This window comes from Amyelois transitella, chromosome 18, assembly GCF_032362555.1.
Source record: "Amyelois transitella isolate CPQ chromosome 18, ilAmyTran1.1, whole genome shotgun sequence".
NCBI lineage: Eukaryota > Metazoa > Arthropoda > Insecta > Lepidoptera > Pyralidae > Amyelois > Amyelois transitella.
Window position 1 is genome coordinate 2,628,915 of NC_083521.1, and position 18,471 is coordinate 2,647,385.

The 18,471-nt window shown below is 34.6% G+C and overlaps 1 protein-coding gene across 1 annotated transcript in view; it reads left to right on the plus strand.

The window, feature by feature from the left end:
* The first annotated feature begins 2,497 nt into the window (after positions 1-2,497).
* Positions 2,498-18,471, plus strand: part of LOC106136222 (uncharacterized) — a 28,034-nt gene continuing 12,060 nt past the window's right edge. The window contains exons 1-18 of the mRNA XM_013336698.2: positions 2,498-2,700; positions 4,316-4,517; positions 5,049-5,135; positions 5,585-5,817; positions 6,194-6,407; positions 6,819-6,917; positions 7,317-7,543; positions 7,963-8,182; positions 8,381-8,476; positions 8,994-9,220; positions 10,000-10,216; positions 10,568-10,660; positions 10,805-11,034; positions 11,254-11,461; positions 11,796-11,891; positions 12,256-12,482; positions 12,860-13,073; positions 18,328-18,417. Of these exons, the coding sequence (XP_013192152.2) occupies positions 2,572-2,700; positions 4,316-4,517; positions 5,049-5,135; positions 5,585-5,817; positions 6,194-6,407; positions 6,819-6,917; positions 7,317-7,543; positions 7,963-8,182; positions 8,381-8,476; positions 8,994-9,220; positions 10,000-10,216; positions 10,568-10,660; positions 10,805-11,034; positions 11,254-11,461; positions 11,796-11,891; positions 12,256-12,482; positions 12,860-13,073; positions 18,328-18,417 (3,109 nt within the window). The 5' untranslated portion in view covers positions 2,498-2,571. The remainder of the gene's footprint in view (positions 2,701-4,315; positions 4,518-5,048; positions 5,136-5,584; positions 5,818-6,193; positions 6,408-6,818; positions 6,918-7,316; positions 7,544-7,962; positions 8,183-8,380; positions 8,477-8,993; positions 9,221-9,999; positions 10,217-10,567; positions 10,661-10,804; positions 11,035-11,253; positions 11,462-11,795; positions 11,892-12,255; positions 12,483-12,859; positions 13,074-18,327; positions 18,418-18,471) is intronic.

Below are 18,471 nucleotides of genomic sequence, written 5' to 3' on the forward strand. Positions count from 1 at the left end.
ACATCTGTAAATAATAAGTTGATCTAATAGTATTTGAGCCGCGGCCTTCATTTTGTTTTTAATTTTAAATATCTAGGACCATTTAAGAAATTATTCATATCTATATGGTCCTCTTTATATTTTACACATCATGCCGCCACCGAATATTTCAATATTTTGGTCACATAGCGGGCCGAAGCATTGGCATCTTGGGAAAGCTAATAAAAACTGTTTGGCAGAAGACCACGAAGGAAGGAGTCCTGAACGATGGTCCGATCAGGTGGCCGAGGTACTCTAAATGCCGATGTCTCAAATTCTCCATCACGCAGAAGATCTCAGTAGAACCCTGCTGCAGCGCTCCGTAAGTATATAATGTAATGGTCCTCTACATATTTTTTCACATACTTCAAAATGTTTTATCAATATGCTTTTGCAGTCGGCCGTCAGTTTAATATTATACGTACATACATATAATCACGTCTATATCCCTTACGAGGTAGACAGAGCCAACAGTCTTGAAAGGACTGATAGGCAACATTCAGTTATTTGGCTTTAAGATAGAATTGAGATTCAAATAGTGACAGGTTGCTAGCCCGTCGCCTAAAAGAAGAATCCCAAGTTTATAAGCCTATACCTGCCACTATTTGAATAGTATGTACCTATGTACTATCTATGAAATACAAAGGGCATTGTCATCAATCATCCAAAACCAATCATTCATTTTACCAAACAAATAGAGCGTGAAGAAATCACTAAGGGATGACTAATTGACTGCACTGCATTGGAACGTTAGGCTGTTAACCATATAATTATTAACACTACATAAAACATCATATCGGTAAATGAAAGTCGCTAAGCACCTTTTGGAGACAAATTGAAGGTAACAGTGCTTAAAGCAAGATGAAAAGTGTTAGAGCACTAAGTTAAAAAGAATAGAAGTAAACATTTTTTTCAAAGAAATGTCAAAAATATTATCAAAAGTATGAGATATGCATGTCTCATAAAGTATTTAGGTGAGGGGTCATCATTTTCATTGCGTACGTGGTTAATCCTAAGTAGATGGACTTGCAATATCCAAATTCCTCAACCAGATTACGTTGAGGGATGTATAGACTCATTTAAGAAGACTCCAATGTAGAACAGATTCTCCATCATGGTTTCTCCTATCGATCGGACACAAAATTAGACCACGTCATTCCCAGCAAAATAAAATAAATCCGCTCTAACTTTTGTTTGCCATATTAGGCAATTGTAGAACGAAATCACTCGGAATATCCTAAAACATAAAGATGGATGGATTACAAAGTCAACCTGAAAATCATTTACATATTTTTTCCTTTAAATTACTTATCTAAGTGTGACTGAAACTGGGACAAAATTGTATAAATTTAGATATTTTGACCAGGGAATTCAAGCAAATCTTGCGCTCTCTAAGGAACAAACGAGAAAAGCCGAGGGGGGTAGCCGATAGCGCGTTCGAGTGGCAAGTCGCCGGACACATCAATTGTCCGCATAGCCAAATTATCGAATGACTGCCATCCTCGAAAATTTCCATTAGACCCGGCTCCATATGAATGTTATTTTCGCTGGCAACAACAGCTTAGATTCATTTGTTGTTTACATACATACATACATATAATCACGTCTATATCCCTTGCGGGGTAGACAGAGCCAACAGTCTTGTAAAGACTGATAGGCCTCGTTCAGCTATTTGGCTTTAAGATAGAATTGAGATTCAAATAGTGACAGGTTGCTAGCCCATCGCCTAAAAAAGAATCCCAAGAATGTAAGCCTATCCCTTAGTCGCCTTTTACGACATCCATGGGAAAGAGATGGAGTGGTCCATTCTTTTTGTATTGGTGCCGGGAACCACACGGCACCAATACAAAAACTGTTTAAAGTTGTTTACTGTTTGTCTTATGTGTTGACACTGCTAGCTGTTTGTCTACCCGTGCACATTGTAAAACTCAATCTGTCTAGCAACCTGTCACTATTTGAATCTCAATTCTATCGTTAAGCCAACCATCTGAACGTCGTTTCAAGACTGTTGTTGTTGTCTCTATCTACCCCGCAAAGGATATAGACGTGAATTTATGTATATATGTACTGACCGATGCTGTTACGGTGAAGGAAAACATCGTGAGGAAACCTGCATATTCAGGCAACTGGATGTGTAACCATGATCGATCCAATACGGGAGTCGCTTCGTGTAAAAACCTGACTCACCCAATCCTTCATCCTGATCCATGGTCAAAGGTATATCCCGAACTCCTCTTCAGAGTTGTGAGGATGCAACCGGGATTATAGCCAGGGGGAAGAAGAGATCATGCAGAATATAATCGCTACTGAATCCAAGTAATGTCAAAACGACTTAAACTCAAAAGATTATAAATTATTCAAAGGACATTATTTACATGCATAATATGTTATAGTAGATATACCTTACACTTTATTAATTTCCTATATTTCAAATGTAAAGATAACTGATCGATAAGCTGATTATATATGCGATATAACAAAAAATATAGTCTCCATTATCATAGTGAGACTTAAATGAAGTGGGTGGTATTAAAAGTGTAATATGATCTCATAATGTGTAAATTAAATATTCTAGTTTTAGTGTTAACCTCTTTAGGACTATTAGGATTGTGTAATTCCACAATCTTACAGCCAGGACAATGTAATACTATAAGTGTTGATAGTGAATTTAATATTACTGAAGTAAGTTTTTTTTTTTAAATTAGATCTTAGAAAAAGATTTTTTTTGTAAATAGGATACAAGGTACCGCTTTTTACTGAATTATCTATTTCCTTTATTGTTTGCCGGTTGACTGGAAGAGATCCCTTCATGGGATAAGTCCGCCATTGCAAGTGATTTGTTTCTTTTATAACTATGTTCTTACTATTTTCTTGTTACTGTGTAAATTTCTATGCAATAAAGATATTACAAACAAAGGTATTACTTTAAGACGTCAATGCAACTTTTAATTAAAACTTCTACCGATTCCAAAGCGTAGAGGAAAAGGCGGAAGTAATTACAGTGCAGTACTTTCAGCAAAAACGTTAACTTATAAATAATGATACATACATACATTTTTCTTACCTACCAAACCAGAATAGGAGCTGAATTTAAAATAAAGAACTTAGATATAAGCCGTGGATGAATATTTATTATTATAAATATTCATTTTCTTACAAAACATGAGTTCCTCCTAGAGAAGGGCGCTTCGCTCTTCTCAATTGTGATATACATTTGTATTTTGTCCAATGAAGTTAAAAAAAAACAGAAGTACTAAAACGAGTCAAAGAGTCTGTGGTGTAAAAGGTTACTGTTTCCGTGGATTCTATTTCAAATGATAAAAAGAACAAGAGTTAGGAAAAAAATATCAATAATATAATAATATATTTCTGGTCATGAAATAGATAATAAAATTATATTTACCTATAGTAAAAATATGATAAAAATAAAACACTGCCTTCTTAGGTCTTTGAATGTGGACTTAAAATAGGAAAGTCCCTTCTATGTGATTTGTCCTAAAAAATATTCTTTTTGTATTCATATTTACGCTCTATATTTCATATGATCTTTATGTGCGGCTTAGATACAAACTGAAATGTTTTCGTATAATCCAAAAAGCGGCGTTTTACGGCGAATCCAGATAAAAATCTTAATCACTGCATAACGTTATCAAGGAATGTATCGATTAACTCATTTCCATTGATAATGACCTAAAAATATTGATAAGAAGTAGATATTGAAATGAAGGGATTTTTTTCGCTAATATTAACTCATTTGGCAGTTTCATGACCTTATGACATTGCCTAGTCATCCAAGCCAAATGCTTGGCCAAGGATCCAGCTCTTGGGTTTAGCCGTACAAGACGGAGACCGTATGTCTTCCCGAATTGAGAATTTTGTTGGTATTTGGAGATTAACACAGAAATGTTCCGACAGCTTTTCTAAATCCAAGATTAAAATTGCAAGAATTGCGGAATAAAGCAAGCAAACATCTGATTGTACAGTGGGAATTAAAAACACTATAAATTTAACTTTTAAAAGCACCAAATTGGGCAATTGTCTATTGACCAAAGATTTATACATAACAGAACTAAATTTTTTAACCGTCTAATGTTTTTCTACCTATTAACGACATAGATATTTGAAATTTGACATCCCAATAATGGACAAGCGGTGCCCCTAGAGAGAATTATCCAAAATTGCTGCGGGAAAAGAAATAAGCAGGATTTTTTTATTCCACGCAGTAGGAACTGCGAGCATTCTCTAGTAATTCTTTTGTTAATAAGAACAAAAATAACAACAAATAATTTTAATTAAGTTTGCAGGACTATGGGTGGAAACTCGGCGAACCGGCACCGTAGTGCAAGGCAGCGACTGTTCCACTGTCGAGGTGAATGAGACGGAGACTGGCATCTCCTTCAGGAACACAGCAGTGGATAACAACTTTTTAGTTGTAACAGAAGGCAACGGAACAGAAGTTAATGGAACAATCACCTTGAACATAAATGGGGTGACGGATTGTGAGTACGCATTAATGTTATACATTAAATTTGAAAATCATCAGTGTCTGAATGAAAAGTTAGGGTTCTTTGATAAAAGTAACCTCAATTCTATTCAGATTTCTAGGGAACAACTTGAAGTAAAATACTTGAATCATATCAATTATTTACTGCAAAAAAAATGCGTAAGTAACCCTGGCTCCTGTCCAGAGTAGTGAGGATGAAACCGGAAATACGAATAATGCCAGGAGAAAGACGATATAAATTCTCAACTTTATTGTTTCTTTTCTTTTAGCAGACTTTTTTCTTCAGTTAGTTATTTAGCCGGGCTAGCAACCAGCCACTATTTCAATCTGAATTCGATCATCGATCTAAAGAGATGAACGTGGCCTATCAGTCCTTTCAAGACTGTTGGCCCTATCTACCCTCACTGACGTGTGACTATATGTATGTATGTTCTTCAGTTAAGAAGTTCAGTTAGCTTTATTTTAATTAAACAACAGTTATTATCCTTCCTGTTGTCTCGGGTGATGATGAGATTTATATTTACAGCTTTTGAGGTTCGAGCTCTTCTCGTCAGCTACAATACGTACGCTCTTATGTATAACTGCGAAAATGTTGGAGCCGACAATAGACAGTGTAAGTTGAAGTAAAAAAATCATTTTTTTTTATTGTCTATTACATTGTAGGTATCTTTTAATTTTAAAGTATTAACTTATAACTTACAACTAACAGTGTAAGTTGAAGTAAAAATTCAAAAAAACTTTATTGTCTAGTATCTACATTGTGCTCATCTTATAAACTTAAACTATTAATTTATTACTAAGTACAGGCTATTGACTAAGCTGAACGAGCAGCTATATTATGTAGAAAATGAACCAATTGTTTAATTTACTAATATGAAAAATTCACGGTCATCGGAATAAACCATTTATTTATTCTGTTAATAATATTCGTCAATAAAAGTAAAATCTTTGAAGTTTATTAATTTTTTTTTTAATTTGTTAATACTTAAAATCATTCCGTAAAAGTAAGCTCAGGGTGTCTTTATTTTCTGGACTTCTAATATTAGTTGGTTTATCTTGCAGTGACCGTTTACCTGCTCCAAAGAGAAGGTTCTCAACTCACGGAAATGATGACTGAACTGATAATCTTCACATTGAATAGCAACATGGGTCTTTCTCTTGATGATTTGAGATTGGTTGATCATTCTGAAGAGGCATGCTATCAACTCCCTGTGATATTACCAGGACAACCTGTTATTTTAGACGGATTATGTGATCCTAGTATCCCTGCTGTTCCGGGATTTCAAACCGCTGATGTAAGATCTTGTTTCTTAAACGAATTTTTAATAAATCTGTTAAAAATTATTGTTATAGAGCATTTGAATTATCGATCTTTCAACCAATAGTAACACGACACATTGGCCATATTTAGTTGATTGGCCAAATTATGAAATTAAAGTTCAGATTAAAAGACAGTTTACTATCCCATCTTAAAGAATAATCCCAAGTCTTTTTCTTGACATACATAAAATCACGACTCTTTCCTGGTAAAGTAGCCAGAGACTACTGCATACTTCATTCACCTCAACCACATTTGTAACTCTATTCTTATCAGAAAAAATGCAACGGTATACAATACATTTTTTCTTCGTTACTTATAATTTATGTCTCAAAATTTTTATGTTTCGACAGTTTATCGGTGTTTGGCACGAAATCGGCAGTTATTATTCAGAAAGTTCAGTGGGTACCTGCTCCCGGGCTGAATACAGTTTGGGCGATGGTGCACTCAATGTGGTCAACAGTGAAGTAGTTAACGAGACTCTGTCTACTGTCACTGGCAATGCATCTGTTATCAGTGCTGATGGAAGCGGCAGACTAAGAGTTGTATTAGAAATTGCGCCTGGAGGTAAGAATTTGTTGAGTTATTAAAGATTCTGGTGACCTTTTTCATTCTTACAAGTTGCAGTTTAATGTTTCCGTAAAGGTTAATTAACTTGGGATTCTTCTTGTAGGCGATGGGCTAGTAAACCGTCACTATTTGAATTACAATTCTATCATTAAACTAAACAGCTGAACGTGGCATATCAGTCTTTTCAAAATTGTTAGCTCTGTCTACCCCGCAAGGGATATAGACGTGATTATATGTATGTAAATCTTAAGCTTCTTTGTAAGGTTGCTTTTAAGTACTATTAAAATCGTAGAATTTTACAACCAAATTTACATACAGTTTCAGAGAAACATGCGTGATAATTTATGGAAAGAAAACTATCATCGAATTTCGTAGTTGCCATTATATTAACTTTTTTAACAATTTCAGTGGCTGCGGAACAAGAACTGCTAATTATTGGAACAGATTACATCAGTTTCGCCGTTTCATACTCTTGTGTTAATTTGACGGATACCAATCAAAGACGAGGTGAGATTATTATATTTTTAGATGAAATAAAAATAAACATAACTCTGTTTGAGAAAACTAAATTTAAAAATATAAATCGTAGCCCAACTTGGATCATGGTTACACATTCAGTTGCCTAAATATGCAGGTTTCCATTCACCGTTAAAGCATCGGTCAGAAAAGAGTCATTAATACATGGTCAGAGTAAGATTTGAACCTGTGAATCACGCTTTTTTATTTCAACCAACTTATTTATTTATTTACCGATAAAATTTTTGTATAAGATAGTAAAGACCAGAATCAAAATTATATCAGTTTGTTTGTAATATTTTTATTGCACAGATACAGAAATAGCACATCAGTCTTAGATTATTTAAATTTTTATGAAAGCATCACACCAAATTCAACTTTGTGTGACAGTTTTTAGTTGGATCCTGAGTAGAGCTCCGCAGTTGACGAGTGTTACTCAAAATTTAATAGATGAAACTCTTCACTCCCAAATGGATCTGAACCAGAGGTACTATCGAAACACCCCGAGGAGTGATGAAGATTGCTTCTATTTCCCGGACGCCAATGGGCAACCAGTAATCTTTAGGGGGCAATGTGATCAAACTATTCCTGTTATGGCTAATTTTAATGCGTCTGATGTAAGTTATTTTGAAAGTTAATCTTGTGAAGTAGTAGTAAGTAAAATATTAACGGTTAAACAACTAATATCACTGATATAGTTTAATTCATATATTTGCTACTACTATCTTCTGATTGACGAATTAACACAATATATGCTAGCTGCTTCTCCTCTAGTAAAGAATGTAGAAGTCAATCCAGGCATAGGCTTATTAACTTTTCAATGATGGAAACATGAATAAATATTGGGATAGGCCTTCGGCTTCCATCTCACCTGATGGTAAATGACGATGAAGAAGAAAAATGTAAGTGGGTATGTCTGTGTTATACCGCGGTTAAAAAAATTTAAAGTCAAGTTTATTATTAAAAATAATATTAAATTACAAACTATTGTACAATCATCACCTTAGATTAAACTCATCATAATTTTAACTTTCAGTACCTCGGAACTTGGCACAGCATCGAATCTTATCCGTCGCAGTTTGTATTCGGTTCTTGTGTAAATGCCATCTACTCTCTTCGAGACGATGGTGACATGAACGTCATTAACACTCAGGTCTTTGGAGAAAGACTCCTCACCATAGAAGGAGTAGCTGTCGTGGCTAATGCTTCTGAACCTGCCAAATTGAGAGTAACATTCCCTATTGAAGGAACAAATTGTAAGTCCATTTTGGATTGATTATTAATGCAACCATTACTAGATTGACTAATCCTGTAAGCTGCGAGATTTTGTAAAGTTTACTTCATCTTTATCACAAAATGAGGAAACCCGAACCTCAGCAGTTCTTTTTGATAATTTAAGGTATTATTAGTTCCTGTAATGATTTGTTTAATAAATAAATTTTCTGTGATTTCAGTGACAACTACTTCTGATTACTGGGTTTTAGATACAGATTATTCAACATACTCTTTAGTGTACACATGCGTGGACCTTGAAAATAATGAGAGAGCGGGTAAGGCAATTTATTTACTACCTGAAAATAGATAATTTTAACAAGACACTGTTCTCTGAGTTTCACTTTTGTTGTTAATAATAATTATTGTTGAGTTGTAAGATAATTGTATTTACTAAGAAAGTAATGAAGACAGTCGTAATCTTGAATGTTCTGAGCTAAGCGGATAGGTCTGTAAATAGTTAAAATTTTTGCGGTAAATTTTCTACAATCATATATATAATACGAGTAGTCACGTCTTTATCCCTTGCGTGGTAGACAGAGCCAACAGTCTTGAAAAGACTGATAAGCCACGATCAGCTGTTTGACTTAATGATAGAATTTAGATTCAAAAAGTGACAGGTTGCTAGCCCATCGCCTTAAAGAAGAATCCCAAGTTTATCTATCCTTTAGTCGCCTTTTACGACATCCATGTGAATGTAATGGAGTGGTCCTATTATATTTTTATTGGTGCCGATAACCACAAAAACTCATATTAAAATTACGTAACTACAAAACGAAATGTTCTCCTTTCCAGTCACCAGTTGGAAACTCAGTAGGACTAAGTCTCTCAACTCGACAGTACTGACGATTATGGACGAAATCATCGACACTATACCAGTGCTCAACAACAGCTACTATCAGCAAGAAGATCAAACTGTTCCTGGTTGTTTCTATTACCCTGACCCGGTTCCTGGGCAAATTGTCATTTTCCCGGGACAATGTGAGGATATTGCAACGGTCGACAATTTTAATTTGACTGCGGTCAGTTACTGTTTTGTATCGTTTGATAATTTCACACAGAACTTACTATTTCTTAACTTGAGAGTCTAGTATTACTTAACCAGTTTTTAGAAGGTACTTTTATAGTCTAATTTGCTGAGCTGTCATTTTTTTCATGTACACTATGTTACGGTACATCTACTTTATTTGAAAATTTTATCCATGAGAATTGTCAAAAATACTTCGATACTGTACTTCTTCATATTATTACATTCCTACTGTCATTATTGTATGTACTATTGCTATGTCAAATTTCAGTGTTATGTTATGTAGACGGCCTCTGTGGCGCAGCGGTAGTACGCTTGTCTGTGACACCGGAGGTCCCGGGTTCGAATCCCAGGGCATGATGAGAAAAGAACTTTTTCTGATTATCCTGGGTCTTGGATGTTTATCTATATAAGTACATACATACATACATAAAATCACGCCTCTTTCCCGGAGGGGTAGGCAGAGACTACCTCTTTCCACTTGCCACGATCCCTGCATACTTCCTTTGCTTCATCCACATTCATAACTCTCTTCATGTATGTATGTATTATAAAATATAGTATCGTTGAGTTACTATCTCGTAACACAAGTCTCGAACTTTCTTCGAGGCTAACTCAATATGTGTAATTGGTCCGGTGTATATATTTATTTATTTATTAATGTCCATCACATTCGCCTTACATACAGATGTAGAAAGATATAATCAGCTATTCTATCGTCCTTACTGATTTACATTTAGTTTCATTTATCATTATATTTATTTATTTTTTTAGTTCGCTGGGACCTGGATCGAAATGGCAGCATACCCGAACGATCAGCAAGATGGACAGTGTATAAGCCACGAATACGAAGTCACGGGAGACAACACTTTAAGTATTCAGTCATCAGAAATTGTCAACCAGTTTCTGGAGATAACGAATGGTAATGTTACTTCTGAAGGTGTTAATAGCGCGCGCCTTACTGTTAATATTACTACTGATGATGGCAATGGTAAGTCTGATTTATTTGGTTATTTCATGCTTATCAAAATACCATTCTTCGTGTAGTTAATAGTTAGCTAGTTATTAATTAATTAGTTTCTTAATAGTTAACGTTTAGTCAATTCATACAACTTTAAATTATTTTAACTTTAAATTTTGCAAATCTTCACGATACTGAAGTCAATTAAAAGTGTTTAATCCTTTTTCTTGAAAGCGTTAAAGAGACGCCATCAAAACCTTTTCGCCAATAAAATTTTTCATAATGTACATACATATATTCACGTCTATATCCCTTGCGGGGTAGACAAAACCATCAGTCTTAAAAAGACTAACTATTACTAAGTACTTAATATTTTTTCAGTGATATCCTTTCCTTTTTGGATTGTCGACACGGACTATGAAAACTACGCACTTGCGTACAGTTGCGTTAATAGAGGGAATGATATGAGAGCAGGTAAGACATTTGTATTTTGTCTAAATTTTTAATGCCTCAGTGTAATTCCTAAATAAATAGTTTAAAAAAAATACACATATAAAACACATATTTTAATTTCTAGCATTATGGTCGACAATAATAAAAAGTCAATCTATCTTTCAGTTTACGGTTGGAAACTCAGCAGAACCTACAATCTCAGTAATGAATCAAATGACGCCATCGATGATGCTATGGCACCCATTAATGTCCTGAACAACACTTACTTTGAACCCGTAGACCAATCCCTTGACGCATGCTTCTATCTTCCCGATTTGGCTCCCGGAGAACCCGTGATCCTTGTTGGGCAATGCGATCCTGATATACCTATAATACTAAATTTCCAACCCGATTTGGTAAGTTCTAATGAAGTAATTTTTAAATATACTTACATCTGCATCATGCAATATTTCTTAATGGCAACAATTGGGGCGACGAGTCTTTACTTTAAAACAACAATTTTTAAATTATGATATTTGTCAAATACCACATATCGTAAGATGGTTTTCTATGGTCATAATCTCTTTCACAAGTTAGAAAAATTTAGACCCATTTAACCAAATAAAACATTTCAGTACACTGGTACATGGAGATTATTATCGTCTTACCCTGCTGAATTCCAAGACGGAACTTGCCAAGATGCCACATACAGTCTTCTTGATAATGGTACAGTCGAGGTCTACAACACTCAGGTCGTGAATGAAACCTTGGATACAATTACTGGATCGGCAGTACTGGCTTCGGAAAATGGAACTGGACTGTTGCTTGTTTCTTTCCCTGGCTGTAAGTTATAACAATATTGGCATTTTGTCCCTCTTAAAGTACCCTATTAAAATTGTTGAGGAACCTTCACTGATTGTAAACACATAGTAATACATCTGCAATTATTTCATGAAAATCGGTTACAAAAATGTGCTGACCAATGTTTGCACTGATAAAAAAATTGAATGAAACTCTAGCAAAAGACGTACTAGTGAAAGTTTACTAATAGATTTAATCTCGCGAGAACGATAGGTAATACACGTTAACAATATAACCGATTGCAATTTTCAGCGTAATCTATTGGGCTATTTCTTCGGTTTTACGCACTTCAATTCAATTTTTATCTCATTTTCAGCGCCAGAACAATCAGAATACTGGATTATTGATACCGACTACACTTCATATTCTCTGGTCTATTCCTGTGTAAACATCAATGATAGAGAACGTCGAAGTAAGCAAACTTATAATTATTTTAACAAATTCTTACATACGTCTTGACTGTTATCGATATTATTTTGAAATTAATTTGCACAGCACTTATAATAATTTGTATGGGGCTTCGCTTCTGCAGGTATTACTGTTTCTGTACAAAATTTCATTTAAAGTAATTCTTTCTGATATTTGTGTTTGAATAAATATTCTCATGAATATGAGAATTAGAAATACAGATCTCCTTTTTTTGTTTTACTTGTTTAGACAGTATTGATGTAAAAATTATTGATATATAATGCATTTGATTCTTTTTTTAGGGTCTAAAGAAAAATACTATGTAGTACCTATACAAACATTAATTAAATATTTTTTTTATTTTTCAGTCTACAGTTGGATCCTAAGCCGCAACGAGACCTTACCTGACGAATCTCTTGATATCATAAACGGTTACATTAACGACATAACAGTTCTCAACAACAGGTTTTATCAATTGGTCAGTAGGACTGATGATGCATGCTTCTACTATCCGGAACCGAATGATGATCCAGTGGTTTTCAGGGGACAATGTAACCAAAATATAACTGTTGTACAAAATTTCAATGCAACTGCTGTAAGTAAGAAGTTTCTTTCTCTTTTCCCTAGTTTTGTTTTTTTTTTTTTTTTTTGGAGAAAATTATTTTTGCATTTTACACTAATTAGATTCAGACTGCTTAGAAAAAGTGTGATACATAGCTCATGTAACATTATAAATATGAAAAAATATTTTCAAGATAAAATAATATAGGTACCAAATATTACTTACAAGAACACGTGAACTACTGTTCAAGTGTATTTGGAATTACAAAAAGGAAGTAAAAGTATCTTTATTAAAGATTTAAAAGTTTGTCTTTGTATTAGCTTCACATAATTTAATAATTTTAATTATTTCCTCTTTATTTCTTGACAAATATTTTACATCTATAATTTACATACGCCTGTTTTTTTCAGTATCTTGGTTTATGGCACAGTATAGAGTCATACCCCACAGTTTCCCAACTGGGCACTTGCAACAATGCGTATTACTCAGCAGGCGATGATGGAGTAATCAATGTCTTAAGCACAGAAGTTAGGAACCAAACCCTTAGCAGTGTAGATGGCATAGCATACGTCTCCGATGATGATCCAGCCAAGCTTATTGTTTCATTCCCAAGTGTGAATAATGGTAAGACAATATTACATTATTTAAAATTAAATATAAATAAATAAATAAATTCTTTATTTAGCCATTATGACATAGAACACATTACATAATACACAAAGGGAGTAAGTACATGTTTATATAATTGTATTATAAAGTCCCCTGCCCCAACCAGACACAATCAATCTCTGAACTAGACGTTAGTCTGTATCTCAGAGACCGCTGCCCCGGGGTGGCAGGGAAATTTATAGAGTTTAGTGCTTATGGCAATAAGAACAGAGTAATGATCTAGGTTTCCCAAACTAGACTAGTCTGTTATTTTTGGGAAACCTTATTTAAAAGTTACTAAAGAAATGAAGCCTTAGCTAGAAACTTAACTAAATTGATTTGCTGGGTACAAAAGGTGGCATGTGTGAAGTGTGTATGTGTTTGTGTGTGTGTGTGTGGGTTGTGTGAAAATAAATGTGTGTTTGTTAGGAAATTGAAAGCAGGATTTGGATACAGAATGGAAGACAGTTAGAGTAACAGGTTTTCGGTTTCGTCGTAATTTAATGAATGTAGAAATTTTTGCACACGTTTTTTGCAAACAAATTTTGAGCATGAGTAAATATTGCTTTCTTTGTTTAATTTATTATAAAGTTTTGCGCCTAATACACTGAAGTTTCTGGCTGCTGTTGATGTTCTGTGTTGTGGTATTATGCAAACCTTATACTGAAGATGTCGTCGTCGGTTAGCGTTGAGGTTTGGGTCAAACTTTAGCAGAGAGTGTTTTTTAAGTACCGTCTGTAACACAAAGAGCTGCCTCACTGCCAACACTTTTACGTCGGTGTAAAGCTGAGAGGTTGGGTAACGGTATGGTTTACGTGTCATCACTTTAAGGACAGCCCTCTGTGCCCTTTCCAATGGCAGTAAGTTTGTTTTTGCTGCTGACCCCCAGACCCGGACACCATACATTAGAATAGACTGACATAGGGCAAAATAGGTATTTTTCAGTGTATCAGAATCCGCCACGTTTCTAAGATTTTTAAAGACAAATATCATTTTCCGCACGCGAGAAATAAGCGACTTAATTTGTAGTAGCCATTTTAATTTTTGGTCTAGAATAATACCAAGATATTTGACGTTAGTTACTTGGGGGATAACTGAACAAGTGCAATTCGGGGTCAGGTTTTGGCATATATGGGCTTTGATTACAAAATTGTGATGTGAAGGAAGTGTTGTCGAATTAAGTCCAAATGGCAAACAATTAGTTTTTGATAAATTAAGCGAGAGTAGGTTATCAGATAACCAAGACATAACAACGGCCAAGGCTGATTCTGCATGTATTTGGGCTTCTTCCCATGAGCGACCGGATACTAATAAAGCTGTGTCATCAGCATAAGTATATATGTTACAAAAAGGAATTGTTAGTTTGCACAAATCATTGATATATATAATGAAAAGTGTGGGGCCAAGGACACTTCCCTGCGGGACTCCAGTTGTTATGTACTCCTCTTCACTTGTGTATTCTTCAATTTTTACTTTTTGTGTCCGATTAGACAGGTAACTTCTAAAAAGATCCAAAGCCACACCACGAATACCGACAGCCTCCAACTTTAAAAGAAGTTTGGGGATAGAGACGGTGTCGAAGGCTTTTGATAGATCTAGGAATAATCCTAGTCCTTTTCTCTGTTTTTCAAAGCAGTCAACTATGTCATCAACCAGTGCAGATACTGCATCCTCCGTCGATCTACCCGCTCTGAAACCATACTGATTATTTGAGATTATATTATTAGCATTAAGGTATCTGAGTAGCCGAGAATTAATAATTTTTTCCAATAATTTTGACATTGCAGTAAGCACAGATATCGGACGATAGTTGGTGACATCGTCTCCATCACCACCCTTATAAATTGGATGAATGATGGCTTTCTTAAATGCATCTGGGAAAACTCCACTTGTGAGTGATAGTTGAAAGATATGTCTTAGTAATGGGACAAAAATTTCACGTGATGATTGCAGAATACGGGATGAAATGTTGTCCCACCCAGTAGCGCAATCTCTTCTTAAATTCATTATGTGGTCATTAATTTCGTCATTAGTGACATTAAAAAGAGCAAAGGAGTTTCGAGGGGATGAAACTGGTGCTGTGGGAGGTACAAATGAAGTTTTATTAGTTTGCCCTATTGTATTAGCTAAGTTTCTCCCAACATTTACAAAGTAGTTATTAACCTCATTCACAGATTTGGTAGGATCATGTGTAGACTTTAGGAGGGCTTTAGAACTAACGCGTGATGGTGCAATATTTGTGATTTCTTTGATCGCCTTCCATTTTAATTTGGGATCATTTTTCGTCCTCATTAGAGCCTGCCTATTGTATTCTTTCTTCAATTTCTTCAAAAGTTTATTGATATGATTTCTGTATCTTGAATAAGTAATCGCAAGCGTGACGTTATTGTGTTGTTTTTTTAATTGTTTATGCATTCGGTCTCGATTTCGTATGCAGCGTAGAAGGCCTGGAGTAATCCAAGGCTTCAGATTTCTCTTACTACGGGGGGGTGTGTACCTAACGGTGTTTTTGTTTATTATATCACTGACTGATGAAACCAAAAGATCTGTAGCAGAATTTACGTTTTGATGCTGTTTTATTTGCGAAAAATCAAAAGAAGCTAGGTCAATTTTTATTTGTTCATAGTTTATTTTAGTACGTGTTATGGATTTAACAGATTTTTCTCGTGTCAACTGAAGCGACAGCAATGTTGGATAGTGATCGGTGATAGAAGATTCGAGAACTATTGCAGTGGAATTTTTATCAGTTTTTAATAAAATATGATCAATACATTTTTGCAGTCGAGTGGGATAGGTATACGTCGGAAGCAAACCGTGTGCTGCCATCAGGTTGAGGTAATTGTCAGAACGGTTATCGCTGTCACAAGTGTGTATATCTATATTAAGATCTCCCATTAATCCAACTGTTTTATAGGATTTTAGGGTCAATAGAAGATCATTGATAGAATTTAAGAATATGTCTGTGTTTTTATATGATGGTGATCTATAAACAGCTATGAAAGCGAACTCCGTTCCAAGTGTACAAACTAGACAATCAGCTTCCTTTATAATTTTAGGTTCGAAGACATTACAATCCAAGGTGTTTCTAATGTATATAACGACGCCTGCATTTTGATTGCCATCATCTATCGTTTGATATGATGTAAAGTTATTCAATTTAGGGAGATATGGCGTAACTGATAACCAACATTCTGTTAAGATAATAATATCACATTGTATGTTTAAAGTTGAAAGAAGTGTTTGGAATTGGTCAAAGTTGCAGTTTATGCTACAAATATTCAAATGAATAACAGTCAGAGATTTTTTATTACAATTTATATATTTGAAACATTGATCCGGTGCACATAAAGAAGGAGTGAGTTGGAGGCGCTTAATGTATCACAAAAAGAAGGTCATTAAGTATAGACAATTATGCTTATCAAGATACGTATTCATATTTTGTGTTGTGTATAACGAATTAAGTGTAAGTGTTATAATATATGTATATGGTTTGTGTGATATAAGTGATGTATGTAGATTATATAATATGAAACTTTTATATTCCCAGCAAATGTTATTAAACAGATAAATTTGTAAATAAGGATAGGCTAAGTAAATGCAAAAACACATATTGTAAGAAATTTTCATAATAAAAGGCTCAAACAATACAGACAAATGGTTTGTACTGACATATAGTCATTGTTTTGTTAGGAGAGAGTTCAGCGTGATTTCAGAGTCTACGCGAATCGCTTTCGATTGCTCATCCTTCTTCATGTAAATATTTCCGTTTCCGGTCCAGCAAAACTTGTAATTGTTGGCTTTAGCGTATTCTCGGGCCTCGTAGAACAGCTTCCTGTTGCTTCCTGCAAGGTACTCGGATATGTATATGGGGGTGGGGTCCCCTGCAAGGCCAATATTGGAAGTGTTGAGTCGTTGGTCTCCACTGTGATCTTTATTATATTTGCGTGCCGCTGCCAAAACTTTATTCTTCAGGTGAACAGATTGAAATTCGGCAACGATTATTTTATTCTTTCCTATGCGGTAATTGTCACGTATATCCGAGGGTTGGATTTCCACATGTAGTGCTTGTCCTATATTTTGTAGGTGGGCCGTCAGGTCCGTAAACGATTCTTCCTGGACCGCTGGAACATTTCGTATTTCAACATTGGATGGACGAGAAGTCTGCTGCATGTTCTCTATTTTCTTCTCTAGGCTGACTATGTAGTTTTGTTGATCAAAGCGCTCTTTTTCAAGAAGCTGTATTCTTTTCAACATATTTTCATTACTATTTTTTAGGCTTTCCAAGGTATTTTCAATTTGCAAGTTAGATTTTTGGATTTTAATATTTTGTTTTTTGATCTCAGCGACCTCTTCTATTAGTTTATTCATCATTTTTTGTTGATTAATAGATGATGTGTGGAGTGCCTCCATCATTTCCCTCAAATCACTGCTAAATTGATTCACTTGGGTAGGTGATGAGGAGCCCTGACGCGGCCTTTTATGTCGTGTGATAATATTGTGAAGGAGGTCCTCAGAACTTATTTCGGTGCGAGGGATTGACAAATCAGTGTCTGATTTTGACATATTTGGTGTTGTTGGTGGAGTACGCTTTAATGGCATGGAAAAGCTTTATTTTCGGGAATCGTTAGTATCACCCGCTTTACGGCGCCGTAGTCAAATGAAAAAGATAGGCTGACAAATAGTAGAAAATGAAAATGCGTAGGCACACAGCTGATTCACCTTTCTGGACTGGATAGATATAAGTTGCAAGTAATCCTTTTGTTGTAATTATTATTTTGCTTCGAAACTCTGGCCAGGCTATAAATTATTAAACTTTTTGTTATTACTTAGCTATAATAGGCAACAGTATTATTATTGTGATATAATGAACAGGTTTATAATTATTTGGTATGATTTTCCATGAATTGACTGCGGCTTCTTTAGTTTTATAGTACCTGTGAATTTTATTTCCTTTTTGCATAATTATATGCGAGGACTACGTCTATTTTTTAATTATTAACTAGAAAAAATACCATCTTTTTGCATTAGGTGACTCTTTAATGCATTAATTTCATTATTTTGAGGGGCTAAGCGTCCTAATAAGTATGTATCACATCAAATATATATTTGAAACTATGCTTAATTTAAATCTTTATCTATAGTACTTTTATTATCATACCATTTTTTTCTGTTTATTCAAAAGTTATTATTCAAATAAATATTCAAAGCAAATCCTAATTTTATTTTTCAGAAACTATAGACTACTGGATTTTGGATACCGATTATAGTTCTTATTCATTAGTTTACTCATGTGTAAACTTGGATGAAGAACATCGTCGAGGTAAACTATTTGATTTATTTTATAAAATCATTTTATTAAAAAATATAATATATT